The 23,831-nt window shown below is 46.7% G+C and overlaps 1 protein-coding gene across 12 annotated transcripts in view; it reads right to left on the bottom strand.

Annotated features, from left to right (window-relative positions):
- Positions 1-119: 119 nt before the first annotated feature.
- Positions 120-23,831, bottom strand: part of LOC120893244 (myb-like protein AA) — a 78,914-nt gene continuing 55,202 nt past the window's right edge. For 11 of the 12 annotated variants that reach the window (XM_040295029.1, XM_040295023.1, XM_040295022.1 and 8 more), the window contains exons 5-7: positions 3,002-4,355; positions 1,734-2,304; positions 120-1,588 (exon numbers count right to left, since the gene is read on the bottom strand). In XM_040295029.1, the coding sequence (XP_040150963.1) occupies positions 1,485-1,588; positions 1,734-2,304; positions 3,002-4,355 (2,029 nt within the window). In that variant the 3' untranslated portion in view covers positions 120-1,484. The remainder of the gene's footprint in view (positions 1,589-1,733; positions 2,305-3,001; positions 4,356-23,831) is intronic. The other variant, XM_040295032.1, reaches the window with a different exon arrangement.

Genomic DNA, 23,831 nt, shown 5'->3' with positions numbered 1-23,831 from the left:
GAAATCTATTTATCTCTTTTATACTGCGCCCATCGCCCTCTTTAACGCAACTCCACACGGTGCAACGGCCCCCACGTGGGGCGGGGTTAGCATTAAAAATAGCTTAAATCCCTTCCCGGTTTTGAAGGCCAAACCTCACGTGCTCGTTGTGTGGATTTTATTTAAATCAAACGAGTATGCATCTCTGCACGCCTGTGGGAAATCCAATATGCACACACATTCCACACTGCAGCAGCAGCAGGAAAGGATTAAGCGTACGGGAGCTTTCGACGTGCATTAAAAGCTCTTTTATCTTACATGAGCTGCTTCGGTTCGTTTCGCCACACCGTACGGTTGCTTTTCCAGAAGGGCAACAACGTGTGTTTTGCAATGGCTTGGCAATGGCAATAAAGCACAATGGACACACATACACACACATTCGGGCAAGCACATTCTGCACAGAAAACACATGGGGCTTCTTTTTTTAAAAAATACATTACTTAAATACGTCCCCGAGGCAAGAGAAAGTTAAAAGTGTAGCGAGTGCTTACACATTTGTAGGCACAAACAAATAAATATAAAACGAAACTACACGGCTACTATTGCGTACGTAACCCTACTCGGAACAGGGCAAGAGACGGTGTGGTTTTAAAGCCTTTCTGTTTTTGTGTTTTTTTCACGTTGAGAGAATGAACAGTTTACAAACAAAAGCACACATACATTACATCGAGTGGTATAGATTAAAGGGCTAAAATGGCATCCACACTCGGTAAGAAGAAGGACCAATGTGTGTGATTTGATAAGAACGTTCGAGGAGTTTCGTTTGTTTTCCAAACTCCTTCAGTGGTTTTTAATCTTTTTATAACAAATTAATACACTCTAGCCCGCATTTCGTGTGTGTGGAAATAAACCTTAAAGCCTATGTGTAACAATCTGTATTACATACACACACACACACACGCACACAAACAAACATTACACTTCTTTCCGCTGCTTTACTTAGCTATCATCCTGCTCCAGCTGGGACGGCGCATTCCTTTGCCACGCAATGTCAAAGTGGACATATTTTGGACCCTAAAACGTTTACTCTCATTTCCGCCATTCCTTCCCCAATTGTCGCTAACGACGCAATTCCTGATCTACTACCTTTTGCCCCAAAAATACCCCCAAAAATGATGGAATGAGCTGTATGCAACCGTAAAGTTCCTCTAGAGGGTGAAGTGCGCAATCTATTTCTGTTTGCGTGTGTCTGTGTGCTTTTTCTCCCAAAATTCGCTTTTCATTCAGCATCTGCTTTCGTCTTCGTTTTGCAATTCCTAACTCGAGTTCCCTAGAGCTCCTTATTTTGCCGCTTCTGTTGATGCTTTACCTCCTGTTTCGCTTACCGACAATTATCACATTTGAGAATGGTTACCATCATATTTTGATTTTACACGAATCGTTCGCTCGTCATCCCCCGGGGGGAGTCGTCCACCTTTTTTGCAACCCTGGAACTGCGCCTCCCTCTAGACCCAAACGCCGTGGGGATTTTTACTCGTCGGGACTGCATTTTCCAGCTGCCTGGGCGATCCGATCATGCGCCGGGTGCTGCCAGGTTTCACGGAGCCAACTAAAAACAGAAAAGGCGATTTCAATCAAAACATGTTGACAGACTTCTGGGGAGCAAACCTACGCATGCAATGCATTCAAGCAACTTGAGAAAAACCCAGAGAGAGAGAGAAAAAATAGTGGATTCTTACAGTCGACAGACTCACCTTCCAGTAGATGGCGCACCTCGTCCGCCGGTGGGACCACCGCCAGGCTCTGCAGGTTCACCTCCTTCATCTCGTGCACCAGCTTCTCGACCTGCTTCTTCTTGTCCGCGATCGCGCCCTCGAGCAGCGTCACCTCGCCCTTCAGCTTGTCGTGCGCCTTGTTCGCCTGGTCCGCGCTCTGCACCGCCAGGTCGATCTCCACCTGCAGCCTGTCAACTTCACACATTAGAGCCCGCTCCAACAGCTGTTGTCGGTTCGGATCGTACTGTCGGCTATACTTGCGCTGCTCCACCAGTATCTCGTCCATCAGCAGCCGGATCTTGTTCTTGCACTGCAGCAGCTCCGTCTCGCAGTTGGCCAGCTTCGAGCGCAGCAGCGTTATCTCCGACTTGAGCGTCTTCTCCTGCTGCCGGACCAGCTCGCTCTCCTCCTCCACGTACTGGTACGCCTGCAGCTGGTCGCCCGTCTGCCGGAACTGGGCCTCCGTCTTGCTGATCTCCTGCGCGATCGCGTCCAGCTGGTCCGTTTGCTCCCGGCTGCGGCTCTCCAGGTAGACGATCTCGCTGTCGTACTGCAAAAAATGGAAAGGAAAAGGGAAGATAAAGGGATCGGCAATTAGCATCGGCCACTCAGTAATCGCTGTGATACCGCAATCGGAAGCATCGGCAAGCGTGTGGAGTAAATGCGATATTACATTATAAGGACCCCCCTCTTGTGACAGGGGAGAAAGGACCGATATTATCAACAATCATTTACAAACACTCAGCTCGGCCATTCAGAGGGGCGCACTGAAGCAAAGCGTACAGAGCACGGGCCATGCAGGGGATAGGGAAAAGTCAAAAAGCACTTGTGACATCATCATGGAGAGCATCCTGAAGGGTGCTTCAGAAGTGTCATTGTCTCGTTCTTGTCATGATTATCGTCGGATGCTAGTGGTTCCACTGAAGTGTAGTGGTGTTCTGCCCGGCCCTTCATCGCATCGGTGGCGCATTCTCCTGCTCCACCCCGCAGCAACGTTCTCGTGGAGCGGAGCGTTGAGTTTTGCTGGATCGATTTTCTCCACCGGAACGCCTTTTTCGAGTGGGTAGAAGCGCCACCGGGATTCAAGATGCACGCAAGTAGCCACTTGCACGGTCAGGTAACCGGAACGTAAGTGTAATCCAATCCACCGATTCCGCATGAACGGAGCAGGAGCGGACTGACGCACACACCTTTAAAGAAGTTAACAAACCGAACAGGTTCTAGTAGGGGGAGGCGGCCGAACGTACCTTCGACAGATCTGCCTGCTGGGTATTGATTTTCTCGCGCTGCAACTTGATAAGCTGCATCAGTTCCCGGTAGCCGGACGCGTGCGGTAAACTGTCGCCGACCAGGATCTCCTCCGACCCTCCATTGGGGCCAACCACCACGAGCGACGACACGGTAGAGGAGGCGGACGATGAGCCACCACCGCCACTGGCGGAGAGATGGTTACCCGCTCCCGTGTCCTTCTCGTGCCGTCGACTGCCACTGCCAGAGGTGCCACTCCCGGTACTGCTCAGACTGGTAAGCGTGTGGGACAGGGGGCTGTTCCGTGGCGGCGGTGGATCCCGGTAAGGCGGTGGCACTAGCGCCCCATTCGACGAGATGCCCGTTATCGGTGAGTTGGTCGTGGAGCCCGTCAGCAGCGACGGATGATTGCTGTTGGAGCTGTTACCGCCACCGCCAATACTCGAGCCGCTGATGCTGCTCACGCTGCTCGTGTCCAGCTGCTGCTGCTGATGTTGTTGTTGATGTTGATTGTCTGCGCACAGTAGATTCTGCAGCTGCGTATGGTGGTAGTGGCGTCCCAGCGTCCCGTGATGTTGCTGCTGATGGTCCGGCTTCAGTGTGGCGCCGACAATCATGCTGGAGGAGGAGCCCGAAGGCTGCTGCTGTTGCTGTGGTCCTGCTACACCCGTTCCCACCGGCATCGCTGGTGACGTAGAGGAGGACGACGACGGTGGTGGTTGCGTGACGCGCTCGTTCAACCCGTTGCTAAACACCAACCCATTCACCTTGCGGTCGAGCGAGCTGCGCAAATCGGCGGCGTTAAATTCACCGACCACATTATTGTTGTTTCCACTGCCGGCGGACGTTGCCGTTGGGTGCGATTTCGGCTTCTTGATCACGCTGGCGTACGTCGCCTCTACCGGCTGATGGTGGCCACTGCTCGTGCCGCTGCTGCCACCGCTTCCACCAATCCCACTACTCGTGCTGGTATTGTTCGAGGAGGCGGTCGAGCTGGAGCTGGCGGTACTGCTCACACTACTGCTACTGCTTGTGCTGTGGTCACTCGTCGACGCCGCCGCCGCTGCTGCCGTGGTGCTGGAGACACCCGCCTTCGCGGTGGTGGTGGTACTACTGCTGCTGCTACTGTTGGGCGAATGCCGCTGAACATGGCTGTACTTTTGCTGGTGTTGCATCATGCCTCGCACGACACCAACGACGTTTCCATTTTGCTGGTTTGCCGTCGTCTGCGACTGAAGCTTCTGAGATTGCTGCTGATGGTGCAGCTGCTGCTGCTGTGAGTGATGATGGTGCTGCTGCTGCTGCTGCTGTTGCTGTTGGTGGTTGTGATGGTGGTCCGTCTTTCCGCTTGATCTGGAACGAGCACGATGAAAAGACAAGAACGGTTAGAGACAGAGTAATTAATTGTTTGCGATTGGTTTTGAGAGGGGGGCTGCTTTTGTTGCTTAGACAGTGTGCACTGTTTGCACTGCTTCTTGGTCGAAAGTGTGCGGCAGAATTGCATCGTGCATTTGCAGCGAGCAAGTGTTGGAAAAGCAATTACACGAAATCGGAAACGATACCAACCAGTCGTCGGGAGGAACGTTAAATGCCATATGCTACCGCCCCGTAAGGAGCGACGACGTGTACGACAATGTACGCAAGACGACAGCCAGCGGAGAACACATTGCAAATGAGATGAGTTTTAAACGATAGCCAAGATTTATGAACAGCTGGCAATTACTGGCCCCGCAGAGCGGATATGTGCACAAAGATGTGCGATTCGTTTACAGGGTTTTCCACGAGTTCTCATAGCCGTGGGACACTAAATGAACTCTTTCTAAGGTGAAATGAACTTAATGTAATGGGAATTGGACTCTATAGCACCCTAGTTGAACAAATCCAATAAGAATTTCCAAGGAGCCTGTCCAAAAAGCCTGTCCACCATATGAAGTTCACTTCCAGTAGGAAAGAGTCAAGGAAGTGTCCCACAACTATGAGAACCCCTGGAAAACCCTGTAAATTGACTCGCTCTGTGCCTTCTGAGGCAAAGACAATTAAATAAAGTTTTTAAAATACATACATTTCAGATAACAACAGTGGATACGAAGATTAATTTTATTTAGTCACTAATTTGTTATTTTTGCTTATATTGTCGTGTAGAAGGTTTCCAAAGAAAACATATCCCAGAAAAGCTCCACTAATCCAACAGTTCTCCTTTCGTACGGCTACCTTCTTGAAGGACACAATTTTGAAATTGCACAAATTCCCGTCATTTTGCAGTTAAGGGGTAGAGCATGATCTGCACATTCATTCTGGAATGTAAATCATCGCTAAAAACGTTCCCCTTTGCGAGGGGCAAAAGGTTCCACACTCACTGAAGCTTTATAGCAGGTCGCAGGAAAGCATGAATTTTTCGAATACCAACAATTAACACACACAAACACACACACACACACAAACACACACACACACACACACACACACACACACACATACACACAAAAACGAACTCCGCGAGCTGCAGGTGAGGAAAAATGCTTCCACGTACCCACGGGTGTGTAATAAATCCTTCATGTCCTTTCTTGCTCGCAGGGGAGTCGTCTTCGCCGTCTGTTCGATACACGATGTAACACGGTCCTCCGGTTGCTAGCGTTTCTGCACCGTGACAGGTCGGCATCATGGTGGAGTGTGTTTCTTCTATTCGTTCGCTTCGTTCGCCCACTCGTAAACTCCTCCGGGAGGGTGGCGGCACACAAAGTGAAAGAACTTTCTTTAAAATGCCCCATAAATAACGTTAGCTGCTATCACTCGCTCGCTCTCGCCGGCATTACAACGCCCCCAATTTGTCCGCCTTTTTTTTCGCTGTGTTTGAGGAAAAAAAAAATCCCACCCTCCCCGTGGGGAGTGCATTGGCCCCGTTTTTGTTGTTCCGGTGGCGATGGCTTTTATCAAGCAAATTGTAAACGCCAATTCAAATTGTCACAACAAGGCTTCCCCACCGCGCCATGTCCGGGGAAGAAGTAAAGTTCCACGAGAGTTAAAAGCACAACCTACTAGCAAGCGAGTTAGCTAGTTCGATGCCGCATGGCTTCATCCAATGCACAACGATGACTCTGTCGGCAGCTGACGAACACGATTTATCAATTTTGCCAACCATTTATGTGACAATAATGTCACCTCTTTGCGATCTCCTTCACATCCTTCCCGTGTATGTCACACTGTGTATATTAAAATCGAATTTAGTCCACGGGGTGCTTCATCATGTGGTGCCACACACACCCACACACACACACACACACACACACACACACACACACACACACACACACACACACACACACACACACACACACACACACACACTTCCGGTGTAAAATGCATCGTAAAACGATAATGTTGACATCGCGAGCTCATTTACACATCAACCGAAAAAGAAGAGCGAACCATAAAAGCGATACGAGTCAGCCGAAGGAAACCGTTTTTTGTTTCACTTCTCTTCCGCCCTCGCGCTGTTATCTTGTCCGGGGGGAGGGGGTGCGGGAAAACCGTTTGAGAAAACCGTCGTTAAAATGCATAAATTCCTTTGTCGCAGGGCGGAATAATGTCGTGAACCTGTAAAGTGGCGAGAAAACGCGTTGTGTTGTCTAGGACGGCGACGCGCCAGAAAACCAGAAGGAACTTGACCCTCTTTAGGCACATTCCAGGGCCCGATCGCTACCCGCTGTGTTATCCTCCCTGTGGAATGATAAGCATAGAAATAGGCGGAAAATGTGGAAGAAATGTTATACCGCTCTCTTATCAAGCTTTTCCACCGAGTTTTAAAATTGCTTTCTATTTCCCTGTTTTGTTGAGCCAGGTTCGTTCCAACAGGTCGCTTGCCGCAAAGTGAAAAGTCATTTCTGTTACGCGTTTTAACATATTTCACCTGCTGCTTTTGCATTCATTCATGCTATCTTCCACCTCGGACAGTGTGTAGGAGCCTTCGTGCGGCGTCCCTGGTGGATAGAAATAATTTGCGCTACTCGTTCGACACGGAAAGAAACGGAACAAAATTGACGTAAAATAGCACGTAATTTCCTCGCAAAGTATCAACACACACACACCTCCAACCACTTGAGGGCTAGTAGCGAGGGATAATTTTATGCTTTCTAGGGACCCCGACCCCGAGGATGTCGACAGCGACACAATCGAAGCCAATGTTCGCGATTCATTAGGGCTCCGTCCTGCTCGTTCGTCCTCCTCTACGACGTCCACCGTACGGTCGCGGACGTGAAAAACGAGCGCGCGCGTAAAACCACCTCCCCACCCCCCAAACCAAAGCGCTCCAGAGTGCGCGCGAGGGCGAAGAGTTCGTTGACAACGTGTTTAATGCGATTAAAAACATTGGCTCGCCACAGATTCAATTAACACTTTAATCGAATTACGACCAAACCAGGCGAAGGTGAAACATCCACCCTCGCTCATTCACGCCATGCAGCAAAGTTTGGTTAGTGGCTGATAGTGACTGTCGGCGTCGGGGTGGGGTTTTAATGTCCCCCAGGAACTCGGGCCAATTCCATTCGATTGCTTTAGCTTGCGCCGTTTGGCAGACGCTTTTATGTGTCGATTTCCACGTGCAATTGACTGCGGGTGCTTACGTACGGGTGACGTGCCAAACCGCCCGAATGGAAGAACTAATCAACGCACCCAAACATACACAAACGCGCCCCCTCTTGCCGCGTCACGGTAGAGTGTTTGGGGCAACTCGACGGGGGTTTACGAAGCGATAAACCATCCAAATACCTGTCATCGCGGACATCGAAGGCTTAGTTACGCACATTGGAAACCTAACCACCACCACGATAGACACCGTCAGCATCAGTATGCTGGTGCCATTTCCCGTTTGAATCCTTGTACTTGGTGGTGTGTCGTTGTCATCGGTGACCGCAACCACCGGTGAGGCTCACACACTTCGGTGGAGACGCATGGTGGTTTGTTTGTTTGGCCTTTTTCTTACCTTTTTGTTTCAACAATTCCACAACAATTCGTAGCAGCACAAGCGCAACTTCCTCTTTCGAGTGGGTGCTAATCCGTAGCCTAATCCACCCAATTCCAACCCGCCAGACAATATAATCAGTGGAATTAACGGCCCGGAGAGCAGCCGTTGGGTTGGTCCGCCCATCTTCCCGAACCGACGCCACCGACACCAGCCGAAAAACCGCGATCACCAAAGCGGAACCAAGCAGCGTATGCGAATGTGTGTGTGGCCGTGTGTGAACATGTGGTGATGAGCGGTATTATTATATTGTGGGGAAGGATGGACGGGGTTGCGTTGTTTAGTTGGATTAGTGAACGGTGCTAAAATTTCCAAGCATTCGTCGCCCAGATTCGTGCGGGCATATAGTTGGGCGACTCTCATGTGTCTGGGCGATAATTTGCCAGCTTTATGTGTGTGTGTGTGTGTGTTTCGGTGGAGGAAAATCAAATAAAAAAGGAAAATTGGGTAATCCTTAAGGCAGGTGGCCTTATATGAAATTCAACAAGATGTAAAAACGGGGAAATTATACCTCATTACTAGGAAATGAAGTGATGTGTAGTGAGTTTTCATTACGATAGTTCTCAAACCATAGTCTCAGGTTACCTTAGTGCAATTTTCATTAATTTAATTTTACTAAATTTTATATCTAATTATTTTGGATACATCAAAGATCCTTGCTCAGTTAACGAAGCGAAATGATAGCGTCCGAACATTATTCCCTTCTTCGCGTAACCTTCACACTAACGAGCTCTACACTTTGAAGATGCCACAAATATCAATAGTAAAGTAACCAACACACCCCCCAAAACTAGATGGCCGTAAACTGTACCATGAGTGATTTATCGATGACACACTGCGTCCCGCTCGCGTAACCGGTGGGAAAAGCGAGATGAAATCAAATAAATCCGTGTGAATGCGTCCCCAGCAGACAAAACAAACAACAACAGCCAACGGGGGAAAGATTGCCGACAAACAATAAGTCAGCCGCAAACAATAAGGGGACTGGAAGCGGAGGGACAGAAAGCCTGACCAAATTCGGACCAAATGGTGTAATGATGAAGTGGTTCCAATCCCTAACGCCTAACGCTCTGCGTGCTGGCTTGGTGGGCCCAAAGATCATTCCACACAGCTTGGCACAGCACCACCGCACCGCTTTTACCATAAATCAGCGGGCACTCTCTCTCTCTCTCGGGCATAATACTTTCGGTAGCATCATTATGTGTGCGTCTGAGTGCTAAGAAAATTGACACAGCGAGGAGAAGCTTTTGCTTAAGATGAAGAGGTTGTTAGGGATGCAAATAAAGTGGTTTCTTTTACTCGCGAATGCACTTGCCCGGATCGGGCTACGCAAACAATCGGGTCGATAAAAGATCACATTAAGATATTGCTAACACTACGCCATTAGCAATGAGTTGACCTTACCGTGCCGTATTTAATGTGCCACGGGCTGGAAGTGATGTTAAAGCGTACCGAGTAGAGATTGTGTCGCAGATTGTGCTCGGCGATCTCGTGGCGGTGATAAAATAAACGAGCAAATGATGCTAAGTAACGCGCCACCACTACCCTGAAACAGCAACGCATTATGTGTTTGTTTGAGTATTCATCACCACCAACCCAACCAGCGCAAGAAACAAAGCGAAACATCACATTAGCCTAATGAATTGCAACTCCACAGCTGACGGTTTATTGTAGCAATCACATTTTCCGATGCAAATCACTAGCCACATCCTTCACGTGGTGGGGGTGTGCTGAATAAACAAAAGGCCAACACGCCGTTTATGTGTGTGCTGAGTGTGTGTGTTTGTGCAGGCGTCCAACGGCCACCGACACACTCGCGCAGCTCCATGACGGATTGCGAAAGTACACTGTAACGAATTATGTGTCGTAAATTCTTCCCGCCCGGGACCGGATATGCTCGATGGGCAGAAAGAGTGGACCGCCACGATGAAGAACCACGACAGCGGGGACGAAGCCACATGACCGGAAGAGCCCCCGGGTACCCGGGTAGTGTTGTCCGGGTGTTTTTACGAGAGGTGATAATGGGCCGTGAATTATTTCCTTTTTCCTTATGGCTACATGGCTTGCCAGTTTTTGCCATGGGCCGCGTCGGTTCAAAGTGTTTCATAATTTGAGGAAAGGTAAAACTTTATCCATTGCAAGTTGTAAAAGCGCAATAAAATATTCAATTGTTTAAAATCCCATTGAGGTGGACCTGTGTACTCACTCTGCTGTAGTTTGTTTTAGTTTGTGGATCAATGTTGTTTTTAACCAAAAAAAAGGAGTTTCTTGACAACAACCCAAGAACGATGTTTCCACTTAATAAAACGAGACATTACAAAAACATGATTCAATCAAATTATGGCATCCTTTTTCCCCGCTTTCTTTGCACAACATCCACACAAAAGCCTCTACCAATATAGTGCACAGATTCGTCGCCAAACCCCGAAACAAGCATATCATGTCCCAAGCAGACGAACAAAAAAAAACACAACAGTTCCCTTGGTTCGACAGACCGGGGGGCGCAGCGGGTACAACGAAGCTAACCTTGTTTGCGATTCGCTGCGGAGGGATCGTTTTTCAAATCAAACAAATTTGTCCGAAACCGAAAGTTTCCTGCGAGACCTTTGGCCGTTGTCATATATTCAATTTATGGTTCGTTGATGCGATCGTCCTCCTTTTGCCCTTTCGGGCTGGGAGGGATGAGCAACAGTGCTTCTGGAAGCAATGACAACAACCCAAAAGTAGCAGGAAAAAAACGAGATCTGAAAACAAAAGTAATTGAAAAAAAAACACACGCATTCACAAAGATGAACATACCCAGGGTCCGGTACATTACCATTTCGTGGGAAAAGGGGAATGGTTTTTACAATGTTCTTTAGCAAAAAGAACAGTTTGGTTGCTGTGTGGTGCTCTATTGTTGTTGGGGGTTTTTCCCCAGCAAATATGTTGCCGTTTGTAAAATTTAACCAAATCCCAGGACAATGGACTTTCTTTCTGACAGAGCGATGTTTTGTAAAATAATGGTAAATGTTTATTCCATGAAATACCGGAATTCCTTTGAGACATTACAGTAAGCAAACTAAACGAACAATTGACAGAGATAAATATAGGACAATAGAGCAATAGAGCAGGAGTTTCAGTGGCATGCAAGGTAGAGAACGTGACACAATGACGTGGTGGCGTTGGGAAAGCATTCAAGCATTTAGAATGCAAACAGTGAATCGTTTCGCCAACTTGCAGTAGCTAGCTGAAAAACGGACATCGCGAATTGCCGGTCACTATTTGACCGGATCTTTTGAAAGACATTGGTGTTCACTATTCGCGTGTAAATATGTGAATCAAAGCGAATGTTGCCACAGTCAAAAAAGGGTTTATCGGGCATTTATCGACACTATCAATCTTTGCGAAAATCCAAGCAACAGCTTTAAAAGGGATTTAGATATAAAATGTCAAACTCAGACACAAACCCAAACACACACAGTCACAGTCTCAAAGCACCTTTATCTACAACTTTCTCCATAGGTTTCAGTGTGAAAAGTTAAAGGGGCGTATACTTGAACAAGTTTGCCATCAGAATTTTAGAGCCCACTTTTCCCACTTTTACCGTTCCTCCCCCCCGCGCGCCCGGCCTATCTCACAGTCAATAGCGGGACCAACTGAAAAGGGCAAGAAAACCGAGGCGTATGTCTCCTTCTTTGTGCAGCACCGGGGCCGACCGGGTTTCACACCGGGATGTGGTGTTAAAAAAGGAGTTATAAAGCAGCACGCTTTTATCAGAGCCAAACCCCTTTGGCACGTAAGTATTTCACTGCTCTCTGTGCACACTGCAACACGCGGCGAAACCGAACCAAATACAGACAGCATTGGGTAAGGAGCAGCAGAGCAGAGGTGGGGGCAGGGGAAAAAAACGGTGAGCAGAAAGCACAATCCGTGAATGCTCACCCGAGGATACAACTTTTATTGCGCTTGTAATTGTTTCGGTTGTTTCGGGCGGTCGGTCCGTTGACTTTCATTTCCGCTTCCGGTGACAGGACGCAAACGGTTCCGGATACGAACCTTTACCTAAACTCGCGCAGTGCGGTGGAGCGGGCAAGGAAAAAGCAGCAGCTGGTCGCGCGTGATGGTGGTGTAGCGGTTTGCTCTTTAACCTTTTTATTTGGCCCCAGTTTTTGTTCACTACTTGCTGCCGTTACACACCATCTACTGGGGTGAGCAAAGGTGACACACATACACACCCTCCCCTCACCTGTCTGCCTCCTCACCAAACCTCGGTGTTTCGTAGATGGAGAAAGGTGGTACTAGATTGGCAGATGCTTTGTAGGATTTTTTTTTCGGGTTTTTCGTTTCGGGGAATTCAAGTGGATGAAAAACCTGTAGCACGGGATTTAGTTCAGGTACACGGGTCTTTGGAAAGGAAAGGAAAAACTCGATCCGGCCCAACTTTGATTAAACATTGCGTGCCCTTCTGTAACGAGTAACCCGTGTCGCACCCATGTACGCCAAGGCCAAAGGTGATGGTGACCACATTGTGAAACCACCAGTAGACAAGCGGACTGTAAAAGTAACTCAATCGAACGAACGGGATTACAAGTAAGGGAGGAGAAAAGAGTGTTGACATTTTTAATTTATAATATAGTTCATGTGCTGAATAATTTCCTAAAGCAAGAGTTCGAGTCGAGAGATTAGCTTCTAGCTAATCTTTGATTAAAACTTTAATCCTCCCTAGCTGATGGCCATGTATGTTGCCAAACGAGTACGGCATTATCGAAAACATCATCCCACTTCGCTTAATGTATTTCTAACTCCGTTCTGGCACAACGGGCTTCTCCTCTCCCGCGGAAGCAGCACGGTGAAAAACAGTTCCATTAAAGCTCTGTGTTCTGCTCCGCTGCTCTTGTGTTCGCTAATAATCATAAAGCTGCCTCACTCACCCAACGCCACTTCTTTATGATGTTGATGGGGGGTGTGGCGGCGAGAAAACGGACCAGCAGCAAGGGTGGAAAATCCCAAACACACAAAAAAGAAGGACTCGATTAGATGCTTCCGTCAAAGTTTTGATTATGCACAAGAGGCTATTGAAAAGTAACTGAAACGCGCGTTCCGGGGTTGAAACTTTGCCGAATGATGAGCTTTCTCTTATCACCCTTCGACAGGGTGTGGGGTGGGGAGGGTGGAAAGGCTGCTTGCTTTCCTCTCTTTTTGCGGTTCTGGCCACTAGTTTCTAATGTCTTTTACTCGTTTTTTGTTTACCCACAGCAGCATAAAAGGCACAGAAAGGAGAAAGGAGGAGCGTGCTGCTTTCGTCACAACAGATTACACCGGTGTCAAATTATATTTGATCATCATTTATCTTCGTTTTGCGTTGCTTTTTTTGTGGCAGGGTGGTGTGGCTGCTTTCACTGTTCCCATTCTCGATACTTCCCAAGGTTTCTTTCGTGCCGTCATTTGGCGCAAGTGTTTACTGGTCTGGGCATGGAAGTAAGTGGGCGTTAAGGGGGCGTTCTTTCGCTGTAATCGATATGGATATGGCTTACTGGTGTGGTTTGTGCCGGTCGTTGCGTTGCATGTTTTTTTTAGAACGGAGACCATCATCATGAGAAGCCCATGAAAGCGAAATTGAATTGTTGAAAAGTGATAGAATGAAGTTAAAATTGTGCTTGATTGTTTGGTTTAACGATGATTTAGCTGGTCAGATGTCATTGAATATTTGTTTTACTCATTTGCATTAAGAGAGTTAGAAAATGGGGTGCAAATTATACTTCAAGTAATACAAAATATTATTGATTTCATTAAAATTAGTGCCATGAAACCTTTTTGGTTCGAGATTATAATCGACTAGTAGAAAAGAACAGAACAGAACACAAGAATGTAAAGCCCTGAATACTAAACGTACACTGTTCGTTGCAGCATTTACAAGCCACTCTTGGGTAAATGGCAAAACACTCTCGCCTGTATGTCTATGTGTTGCTGTAACACGCCCTCCGTACCATTTATCTTGCTATGTTTCTAGTCTTTTTTACTTCGTATCTGCCTTTTACATCCTCCAAAAACACAGTCACACATCAAAATTCACACTCTAACGACAATGATGCTGTGTGTTTGAAGCAAAACAAAAAAGCGAGAACCACAAAATCGTCAATCTAGTGGCGTTAGAACGAACAAATGGGTTGTTAGACACACAAAAAAAAACTGAACAAGCAAACGAGGCCACTTTTTCAGTGTTTTATTCCCTAGCGGCATGCGACGCATCGTCCCATACAATGTAGCGCGTGTTTTTTTTAAACCACAGTCAATTGACCCTCCATTGTGTGAGTATGGAAAACATTCGTGAGCGTTACACGTGACACGTGTTTTTTGCGCAACTTATACTCTAAAATACTTTGCAATAAATAATACACAACTGGAGCAGCAAATACACGTACAATTAAAAGGAGCAAATTTAGGGGAAATCATTTTTTCAAATTAATATGTTTCAAACGGCAACTAACACATCCGGCCCCGCCGCTGTGGCTTACACCATAATTAAAATTACCTCAATTAAATTATGCACCACCGCCGACGTGGCGATCTGGGCGCGACTGTGCAGTTCATGGCCCGTGTTCCTGTTCGACATTTTAATGAATTCCGGTAGCAAACACAGCTCCACTGTACACAGCACGGCTGTAACGCATCACACCACCGTATGTCCCCCCCCCCCCCCCCGAGCGCCCGAGAAAATGCCAGAGCGTGATAAATGCACAACCAAAAAAAAAACGCAAAATAAACTGTCGCACTCTCGCTGCGTCCAAATTGGCCCACAGGTGAAAATCGCTCGATATGGAGCGATAAAAGCTACGATGGCCCTCCGTTTAAACATTTACCGCTGATCGTGTACCGAGCGTGCGATCGTCCACTGGACACCGGCTGGGAAGCAGTAACCGCCGGGAAGGGTGGGCACATCCAAAAACAAGGGATGTAAATATTTATACACCAACCCGTGTGTCATTTTTTGCCTCCCCAAAGAACGGTCGATTTTGCTGCTCATCGATGCAAGCAATGTTGTGCGCCTTTGTGTAAGTTTGCTTTTTTTGTGACACGGCCTCCTCTACCCCAAAAAAATATAGTTTGTTCTTTTCTTTAGGCGCTGCTTCCTGTGGGTCGCTTTTGTGCTGTTGTAGCAGTGGAAGCTTTTTTGCCCTTCGAGCAAGCCTTTCTACCCCACCCGGCAATCCACCCTCTTGAAGCGATTTTCGGTATGTGTTAGTACCTTGCCGGTGGTGGTAGTAGTAGTAGTGTAATCAGCCCTCTCGCACTACATGTAACTTTTTCGCTCACACGCTCTGCGCCGCTGTGCTCGTTTGCATCGACGTATGAATTCCGATGGGCTTCGTAAGCGCAAATGAAAGAAGAAACAAAGCAGCGAAAGTGATGGAGCAGGCGTTTTGGGCGTCAGGGCAGTGACGCAGTAGCATAAAACATAAACGCTAACACACGGCGGCAGCAGTACCTGCTACTGTGCGGCGTGTGGCCGTTAGCCAACTTTTGCTGCGCCTCTTTGCTTTGGGGCGAAAGGCCGATTGCGGCAAAAGCGTGCTTCGGGGCTGTTTCATACACACCCACGCGTGCAAAGTGTCCTGTTTTTGCTGTTCGTTCCACCAAACACAGGCTCAGATTGAAGGTGCGCAAACTACATTAGTGTGTTCGTGTTGGTAGGAGGTTCTTGTGAGTGTCTCGTAAAAACAATGATTTCATTCTCATAATTCTCATTACGGCAGCGGGTGGCGGGCCATGGCCAATGGGGCCGCTAATGTCTGAAGTTGGTTGGTGCCGTTGGTGGTTCGGTTTTGCTGCCAGCTTTTTCTGCTTGCCTCGTTTGTAGCACGTTGGGCAATAGGATGAAAATAAACCGTCGTGTTTGCACGCGAAAGGAAAGGACACATTACTAGCCGAGGACGGGCGAGAAGCAGGGTCGATATTTTTGGAGTACGATAACCTCATTTCCCCCTTATTACCATTTCACCACAAAGGTAAAGGACCACAGTTGAGTTGTTGGTAAGCTTGAATTGATGTATTTAGCAAATCTTAACAATTACGGTTTTGTTAAACAATTTAAAAATATTAATGAAAAGCTTGGGTCTTTTTCACCCTTTTTTCCCTTTGTGAAAGTATTATGAAAGCTGTAACAACTCTGCGGTTTGCTTAGCAAAGTTGAACGCGAAAATAATATCTCCTAAGGAAAATTCCCAACCATACTAGCACACGTTCAATGCCATCACAAAACCGCATCGCACATACTTACGCACGTTGCCGTAACCGTTGCACGGGGAAAGCTTTCGCTTCTAATCGCTTCCGGATTGGAGCGGTAAAAACCCTCTCCAAAAATGGACCCCAGCGCAGCCAAAGGAGGTTTGATTGGATTCTAATTTAAACTTTTTCATGCATACCTTTCCGGTTAGGCAGCTTGTGGTCACATTCTTGGGAAAACAAGGAGCTGGCTGTCGTGAAGGTTATTCTCTGCGGACTTTTTTTTTTGGAGTGAGTCTCATATTTGTGGCATTTTTCCATCCTCCTTTTTCATTCACCCTTGTTTTGGTGGCTTTTTTCCCGCAACGAAGTTATGTGCAGTGAGGCAGATTATAAAGTTCGATGACAGTTGCTTTTTCACGTTCGTCACTTACACACAGGGAGCGGGAAAAAAAGGACACTTGTTCTCGTTTGGAAAAATCTGAAATAACTTTCCCCCGCTCTCCCATGAACGATAAAAATACTCAACCCTCCCGATTGTTGTTTGTTGTGGTCGCCTTTTTTTCTCTCGACCGTGGCATTTTGATCTCAATTTTTCATTTACCAACTTCATCGGCTTAGAGGTTTTCCGCTCAGGCTCACCTGCCGCCACCAGCCCGGGATAAGGAACGAAAATCAAATTAGGATCGACGATTTTTCATTCTAACGCCACCCAACCACCACGTTTGCGCCGGTCGGCAGGAAATGAGAAGGCTTGTTGGATTGGGGGTTTTCTCGTGCTACACCCGGGCTTCGGAACGATAGGTCACAAAACAACAGCAACGGCAACAGCAAACAGATGGAATAGGAAAATGGAAACACTCACCAGGGTGAGTGCCGTTTCTAGTACCGTTCTTGGGAGGAAGTCGTTTCCCTTCCGATGACTTTGCTCCATCATGCTCATCGCCACGAGAGCTTTCATTTCTCTTCGAAACACTGATCGGTTTACGATGATTGATGATTTACAGCGGCTTTACGGACGCGGCTGGGTGTAATAAAATTATTGAATATTGGTTTCTCTGAAACTCTCCCAGGACCAGCAAGTTATGTTCGTACTGTTAAAGACGTTCTTGCTTTGCAGGGACCGTTTTCGCGGGGATAGGCTTTGCAAAACTAGAAGCCATTTTCTCAGCAAGCTTCCCTTCAATTACGGTGCCATTATTTATTTGATCCATTAGCTGCTACAATGAGCCATGATCATTACGCATTCTGTGTGTGTGTGTTTTTTTTTCGCTAATTCAATTGCGGTGGACAGTAAGTACGGTTTTACTGGAATTTCTTACAATCTCAAAGTTCAACTTTATGCCCGCAAGCGCCACGATCAGTTTAAAAGAAAAGAACGATAAACGTGAATGTGTAACGTCATCAGCATAAAATTCACACCATATTCTGCGATTTTATCATCTTTCTCGAGAGGATTCGGGATGGCTTTTGACACATCTTGGAGATCATTAAACTTTATATCACGGAAAGTGACCCGGCTGCTTCTTTTTTGTTTGTATTGCGGTTGTAAAACATCTAAACCTTTATTACACTTTTACAACACTACATTTCGAAATTAATTTCCCGGGTAAGCACAAGGACACAAAGGAGAATGAAAATGATTGTAATAAAACCATTTCGTAAGGTGAACATCGTCGGACAAGGTCCACCGTGTACCGCCATAACACAGCAACCTCCGAATGAATGCATTAATTAACGCAAATTAATTCAATCAACGGCCTTTTGGTGAAGCTGCCCACCAGATGTAGCCGGAAGTCGACAGGGACCAGGGAAAAATCAGTACACGGGACCAGTCATTTCCGCAAACAACCAATCGGGTAGAGATCATCATCACGAGCAATTGACATCATGCATAATTTCGTCCAGTTTCGCACGCACTGCCCGCAGATTATCACCGTCGCGCTCTTCGACCTGGCCAGCAGAAGGTAGCTAATATTTAGGTCAATGTTAATTATTAGATACCATCGCTTCCGGTACCCGGTACGAAGTGTTTATTGATTCCCGCAACATCCGTGAAAAGCTTTGCTATCAATCGCTTGCTGGAAGTACAATCATTCGCTCAATTGCGATCTGCTCCAGTGGGAGAGGAGCTTGAAGTATGCCATTGCGTTACAGGTGAGCCCCGTACAACGACCGTAGGACGTCCACTTTCTAACGCATCGAGAGCGCGGGCGGATTGAAGCCGGGGCTCAAAGAAAGTTATTTAATCATTCAGCAAGCTTCCTGTGGATCGATTGCAAAACGTACAACCGTTTCCTAGAACTGACCGCGCTACCGGGCTGCCTGTTGTGTGATGGTTGTGTCCTGTTTGGACCTGGAACCACACATATTTGCGAATAATTTTCCGTCTGAATCGCACCAACGGGATGCACAAGTGTCTGGATCCCATGGATGGTGGGAAAGGCCTACCGAAATGGGCAATTTTGGAACGTCAGTTCATATTTTGCCGTTTGCTAACTGGTGGACTTCAGTCACTGTGGGAGCGAGCAATTGTGCTGAAAATGATAAATGGCGCTCCCTAGTGAGAGAGAAAGAGAGATAAAGCGAAAGTGGCTCGTTTCAATTTACCCCATCCAATATGCACCTCCGAGTCCCCCTCGCCATTGTTGGCTCCCTGGGATCGATTTCCGGTAATTGAAAACTGCATTCAAAAGCCTCAAAACTGCACAACGTGGAAAATGAGATATTCATCAGCAGGGAACAGTGTCATTAGCCTCAAATCAATTGCAATCAGAGTGGGTTGGATTTATTATTAAAATTTCCATTTCCTGTCCATCCGTCAGCTCGGCCCTTGTGGCAAGTGCATACGACAAGAGGGCTTTTATTTTGCAGTTCCGGCACGTTCATTTGTTCATTTGCAGTTGGGAAGGGATTTAAAGTGTCACGCCAGACACAGAAGCAGAGCGCAAAGCGATGCCGGAAAGGGTTTTATTTTATTTCTAATTAAAAGAATAATTAGTTTTCTCTCAACGAACGCTGAGTGCTATCCAGTAGCAGATCCTACTGCAAATCAGAACTACCACACACATACAAAGGGATGATTGGAAAAGCAAAGGCGATTGCGATACACGCAACGATATCAGGGTCAGGTGCGTCACGAGGGAAATGAGGCGAGAATTGAATTCTCCCCAATTAACCACCGACGAACCAATTCCCACATCATTCATCTTTCTCTGCTTTCCTTGGTATGGTTGCTTAGTCGACTGATTAGTGCTTTGCCAAAATATCCCTTTGCTCACGGCATGTCCACGGTGGGCGTGGAAAGTGATAGGCCTTCTCCAACTGTTGGAACTAATCATTGGACCACTTTTGCTCACCGACAGAGAATTAGTCCAGCTGTGTGCTCGTGTGTGCGTGTGCGTTTGTTAAGTTAATAAACGCTCCGAGAGATTTAGAAACAGCTCGAAGTAACACACCGCAAACGAGCATACCAGCAACAAAAAGTAGCCCACACGCTTTTACACGTCCTCCGAAGGAATACATTATTTCCGTATAATCCCCAACTAATTAGTGGCCATATCCTTACGAGAATAGCAACCCTGGCGCCCCAAGAAGAAAAAAGGCAGATCCTATTCCTCCAAAAACCCGGGAGGGCGCTAAGGAAACGAACAATACGTAAAAACAAATCAATAGATTTTATTGACCCTTCTGACCGCAAACACATAACACAGCAGCAGCAGCAGGTTGAGCAGTCGCAATTTCGTAGGTAACCGCCGTTGGTCCTTTCGTTTACTTATGCTACGGCTTTGTTGTTTTATTTTTTCCTTCCCCAGCTCTGTCTGTAGGTGCTTGGCATTAGGTGCTGGGCTGCGAGTAACATGATCCCCGGTGTGTAACGCTTCTCCAAACAGACCCGAGGAGGTTGTGTAGCCACACGAGCCGGACGGGTCGGACGGACGACTAGTGCAAACCAAATGGCCACAGACACAGGGCTTGGGACGGATTTGGTACGGATTTATTTACAATTCGTCGCACCTTGTTTTGGCGCTCGTTCAACTTGTACTTGAGTTCGTAGCTGCTAGCAGTCGCTTTCAATGTTTGGTGAAGCAGTGAAATGGTGGAGTGAAAGCAAGTCATTTAGCAGGTTTATAACTCGCAAACTAAAAAAGTCAATAAAGCTTTTTTTGTAGTGAGCTTCATAATGTTTCAAAATGTTGCAATACATACACAACTTTTTTTATAGAAATAAAACTAAAAAATTTATTGGTGAAATAATTGTGAAATCTCGGATTCATATTTTTCAACATACATAAAACAAAGCAGACCCAGCAGCGTCAACTTCAATGTAGGTGGAAATTGCAACGATGGCGATGAAGCAGTAATGCGAATGGTAAGGATGTTTCCGTACGGATGCTCGAATGAGGATCATCAGGTGAGTGTAAAGGAGGTCCTGTTGTCCTGCGATTCTTTCTACGTGTGTACATTGCATGATTCCGGACAGACAACAGGACTTTTGTGTTTGGACGTTTTGTTTTTCATCAGGATCTCCCATTCAAAGCAATGGGACGTTCTTACACACACAAACCTATTGTTGGGAAGCCTGGGATGTTGGTTTTTCCCTGTTGTTTTTCGTTTGCTTTCTTCGGTGAAAATTACTTCCCCGTTTTGCTCCCCCTTTTTCCTTTGCCAGATTGGTGGCAGTTTATTTAACTGCCCGGCTGTGTTTTTACTTTGCCTTTGTGTAACCTGCGCTGTTGTTATTCTTCCGAACGGGGAAGGACATTCCACTGGCCAAACCTCGGGCGGTGGCTGCGGCAAAGCGATGCTAGCTAATAGAGACCCTGCTAGCGACCTTATTTTGTGGACTCTCGCTTATGGGTGGGAAACAATCAGCCCAGCACTTTGTAAAGCGGGATTGTGAAATGGGGAAACGGTTTGTTTTGTTTGAAACATTCTTCCGACGGGATAAATATTTAAATCGCCATACTTATTGTGCAATCTACCTGAATGAGGTGATAATTGTAGGAAAATGAGCCCCATTTCTATACTGCTGTGCCTTCGTACACATTGCCTCGTTCGAGAAGGAACAGATTTAGTGACCTTTCACTGTCCGGATGAGCGTTTGCGGAAGTTTGCGAATGATTTGTCAAATTAACTTATTTTGCAACAAACTTAAATTGGACATTAAAATTGCAATCAAATTATTCAGATTACCTCGTCCAGCAAACCTTGGCTTCTTTGCCGTGGTGTCGAAAATATTATTAACTGCTAAACAAGCCTTTATCGTGCGCCGGGGAAACTCAGCAAACGCAACTTTTCGATCCACTAGAATCGTCGGTCACCGCCATTTTCCTACAGATAGCGTGGCGAAACTTTCGCCTCCAATCAAAGTCTCCAGAAAGACCCGAAAGGGCTGAAAGCAGAATGGGCTCCCTGCCCCTTGCGCAAGAGGGGGCGAACGCAAATTGAATAAATATTTTTTATGAGTTAAAAATTGAATTGTTGCTGAATGGGGCTAGGAAGTGGCGAAAGGCAGTCGGCTACAGTCAACTTCATTGCTGGCTTTAGAGAGCAACGGCGAAACGTTAAACTTTTTCGACACCATTCGCTATTATTCCCCTCCCGGCTGCTTAACACTTTAAGCGCCGCGTCGTATGAAATCGCATGACGGTTTTGCTCACCGCTCAGCTTTGTATCTGACGCTCAGTGATTCTCTTGAGAACGAATGAGGTAGGAAAGAGAGAACGAGAACGACATGTGCTACGCCGCTTATCGCAATGAAACAAAAGAGTGAAAACAATCGCACGACAATTTGTCGCTCTCATCGCTCTCTTGCCATGCGCTACGTGCTCACTCGAAAAACTGTGACGTCAGGCCGGCGGTCAAAGTGTTAATGGGCTTGGCTGCGCTAACGTTCGGGAACAAAACGTGCCTCACTTTTGCAACCCATGGAGCGCAAGGAAGGTAGGTTTTTCTGAACCAGCCAGAAGTAATATTACACCATGCCTAAGTGTTCCTCACTTTTGTGTTGCAGACGTGGCACACGCCAAACTGTGCAACAATGTACACGAGACCGAAAATCGCATACGAAGTAAAGACAAAAAAACAAGAGAAGCAGAGCAAGTCCGAAAATCCTCGACATGCAAATATGAGTTTTCTTTTTCACTGTCTTCCTGCTGGAGAGGAACATTGAAAGTAATATGTTTTAAATTGTGCAAGAAATTACTGGACCGAAAGTTGTGCTGGATAGTTCTACGACAGGAGCACAGATTGCAAGCAGACGCACTTGAAGTGTTTCCGGAAGATGATTAGAACTGTACGACGACAGTGCAGTTGTCGTACGGATGCAGTTAACCGTGTACCTGGAACTCATGAAAACTATTCCTTCTTCTTCAGATGCCACCGATCGTATCTTTCATGTAGCGTGTCAGAAACATTTGCAACCGAGAAATGCATCACACATCGTTAACATACTTAATGATACTGAACCTACAAGCTCAAAAACGCAGTCTTCAAAGACCTCCTCCAAAGACAGCCCCAATGGGTCATTACAGCAACACCTCGTAACAAACATCAACAATCAGAGCGGGAAAACGGGCGCACACAAAGCTCCACGCGCATTGCGACATTAATTTGTCATAATCGCAGCGAAGCGTTAACAACTAGCCTCGACATACGTTTTACAACCCTGACGCGCCTTCAATCTTGATAGAGCACGTCGACGAAAGTGATGCTGCTGCTGCTGGTGACTGCTTCCAACTTACGGTGACACATTCGTCACTGCACACACATGGGGCAAGGCTTCGCACCGTCCCCGTCTGATCGAGGAACCATAAACGGTTACGCTGCCCACCCCTTACATGGAGAGGTAGACACAACACAGCCGTTACACCATGTAATAGCGACAACGACACAGTTGCTCATTATGACTGCACTGTACCGTAAGCCAACATTCGTGACAATCGTTTTCAGCTAGAGAAAACGGTTTGTTTGCCAACATTGACTGGGAAAGCCTAAAACATCATTAAAACAGTTGTCCATTGACACGCCGATGGGCGGGAGATGACGATTTCTAACGACATCAAAGGGAAATGGTGCTTAAAATGTAAAAAAAATGATGCGAGCATTTTTTCACCGTTCATATTATTAGACATTGCTTGCCACAGAATAACACGTTCTTGTGCGGTAGGTTCAGGATTTGGAGTTTCGACAAGATTTATGTATTGATAAATGTGCACCTTTATGTTCCGATATCCTCTTCAACTGCGATAACAAGCACAGCAACAACAAATACTGTATCATAAAATAATCAAAATACTTCGCTTCGGAATACATGAACGCACTTCGATGCTTTTATAGTGTTACTGTTGCTCTTGTTAATGCCATCAAAATGTAATCATACTTTTTTGAAGCCTCAGAAAATAACTCTTTTTATGAACAGAAATACCAACCGGGAAACATTAAAAGTTCAACAACCACCTGTGTGTAACGAACTTTTTTTACCCCCACTCTCCTCCTCCCTTTCACTCCTTTCCTCTCCCCTCCTGTATGTGTGTGTTCACTATATCCAAACAACTCCATCTGCTCATGATGGCGGAAGTGCTTCGCCGTTGTCATGCAAACAT

The sequence above is a fragment of the Anopheles arabiensis genome, chromosome 2 (assembly GCF_016920715.1).
Source record: "Anopheles arabiensis isolate DONGOLA chromosome 2, AaraD3, whole genome shotgun sequence".
In the NCBI taxonomy this organism is placed as follows: domain Eukaryota; kingdom Metazoa; phylum Arthropoda; class Insecta; order Diptera; family Culicidae; genus Anopheles; species Anopheles arabiensis.
Note: the sequence above shows the minus strand (reverse complement) of the source record. Positions and strands in the feature narration are given on the sequence as shown.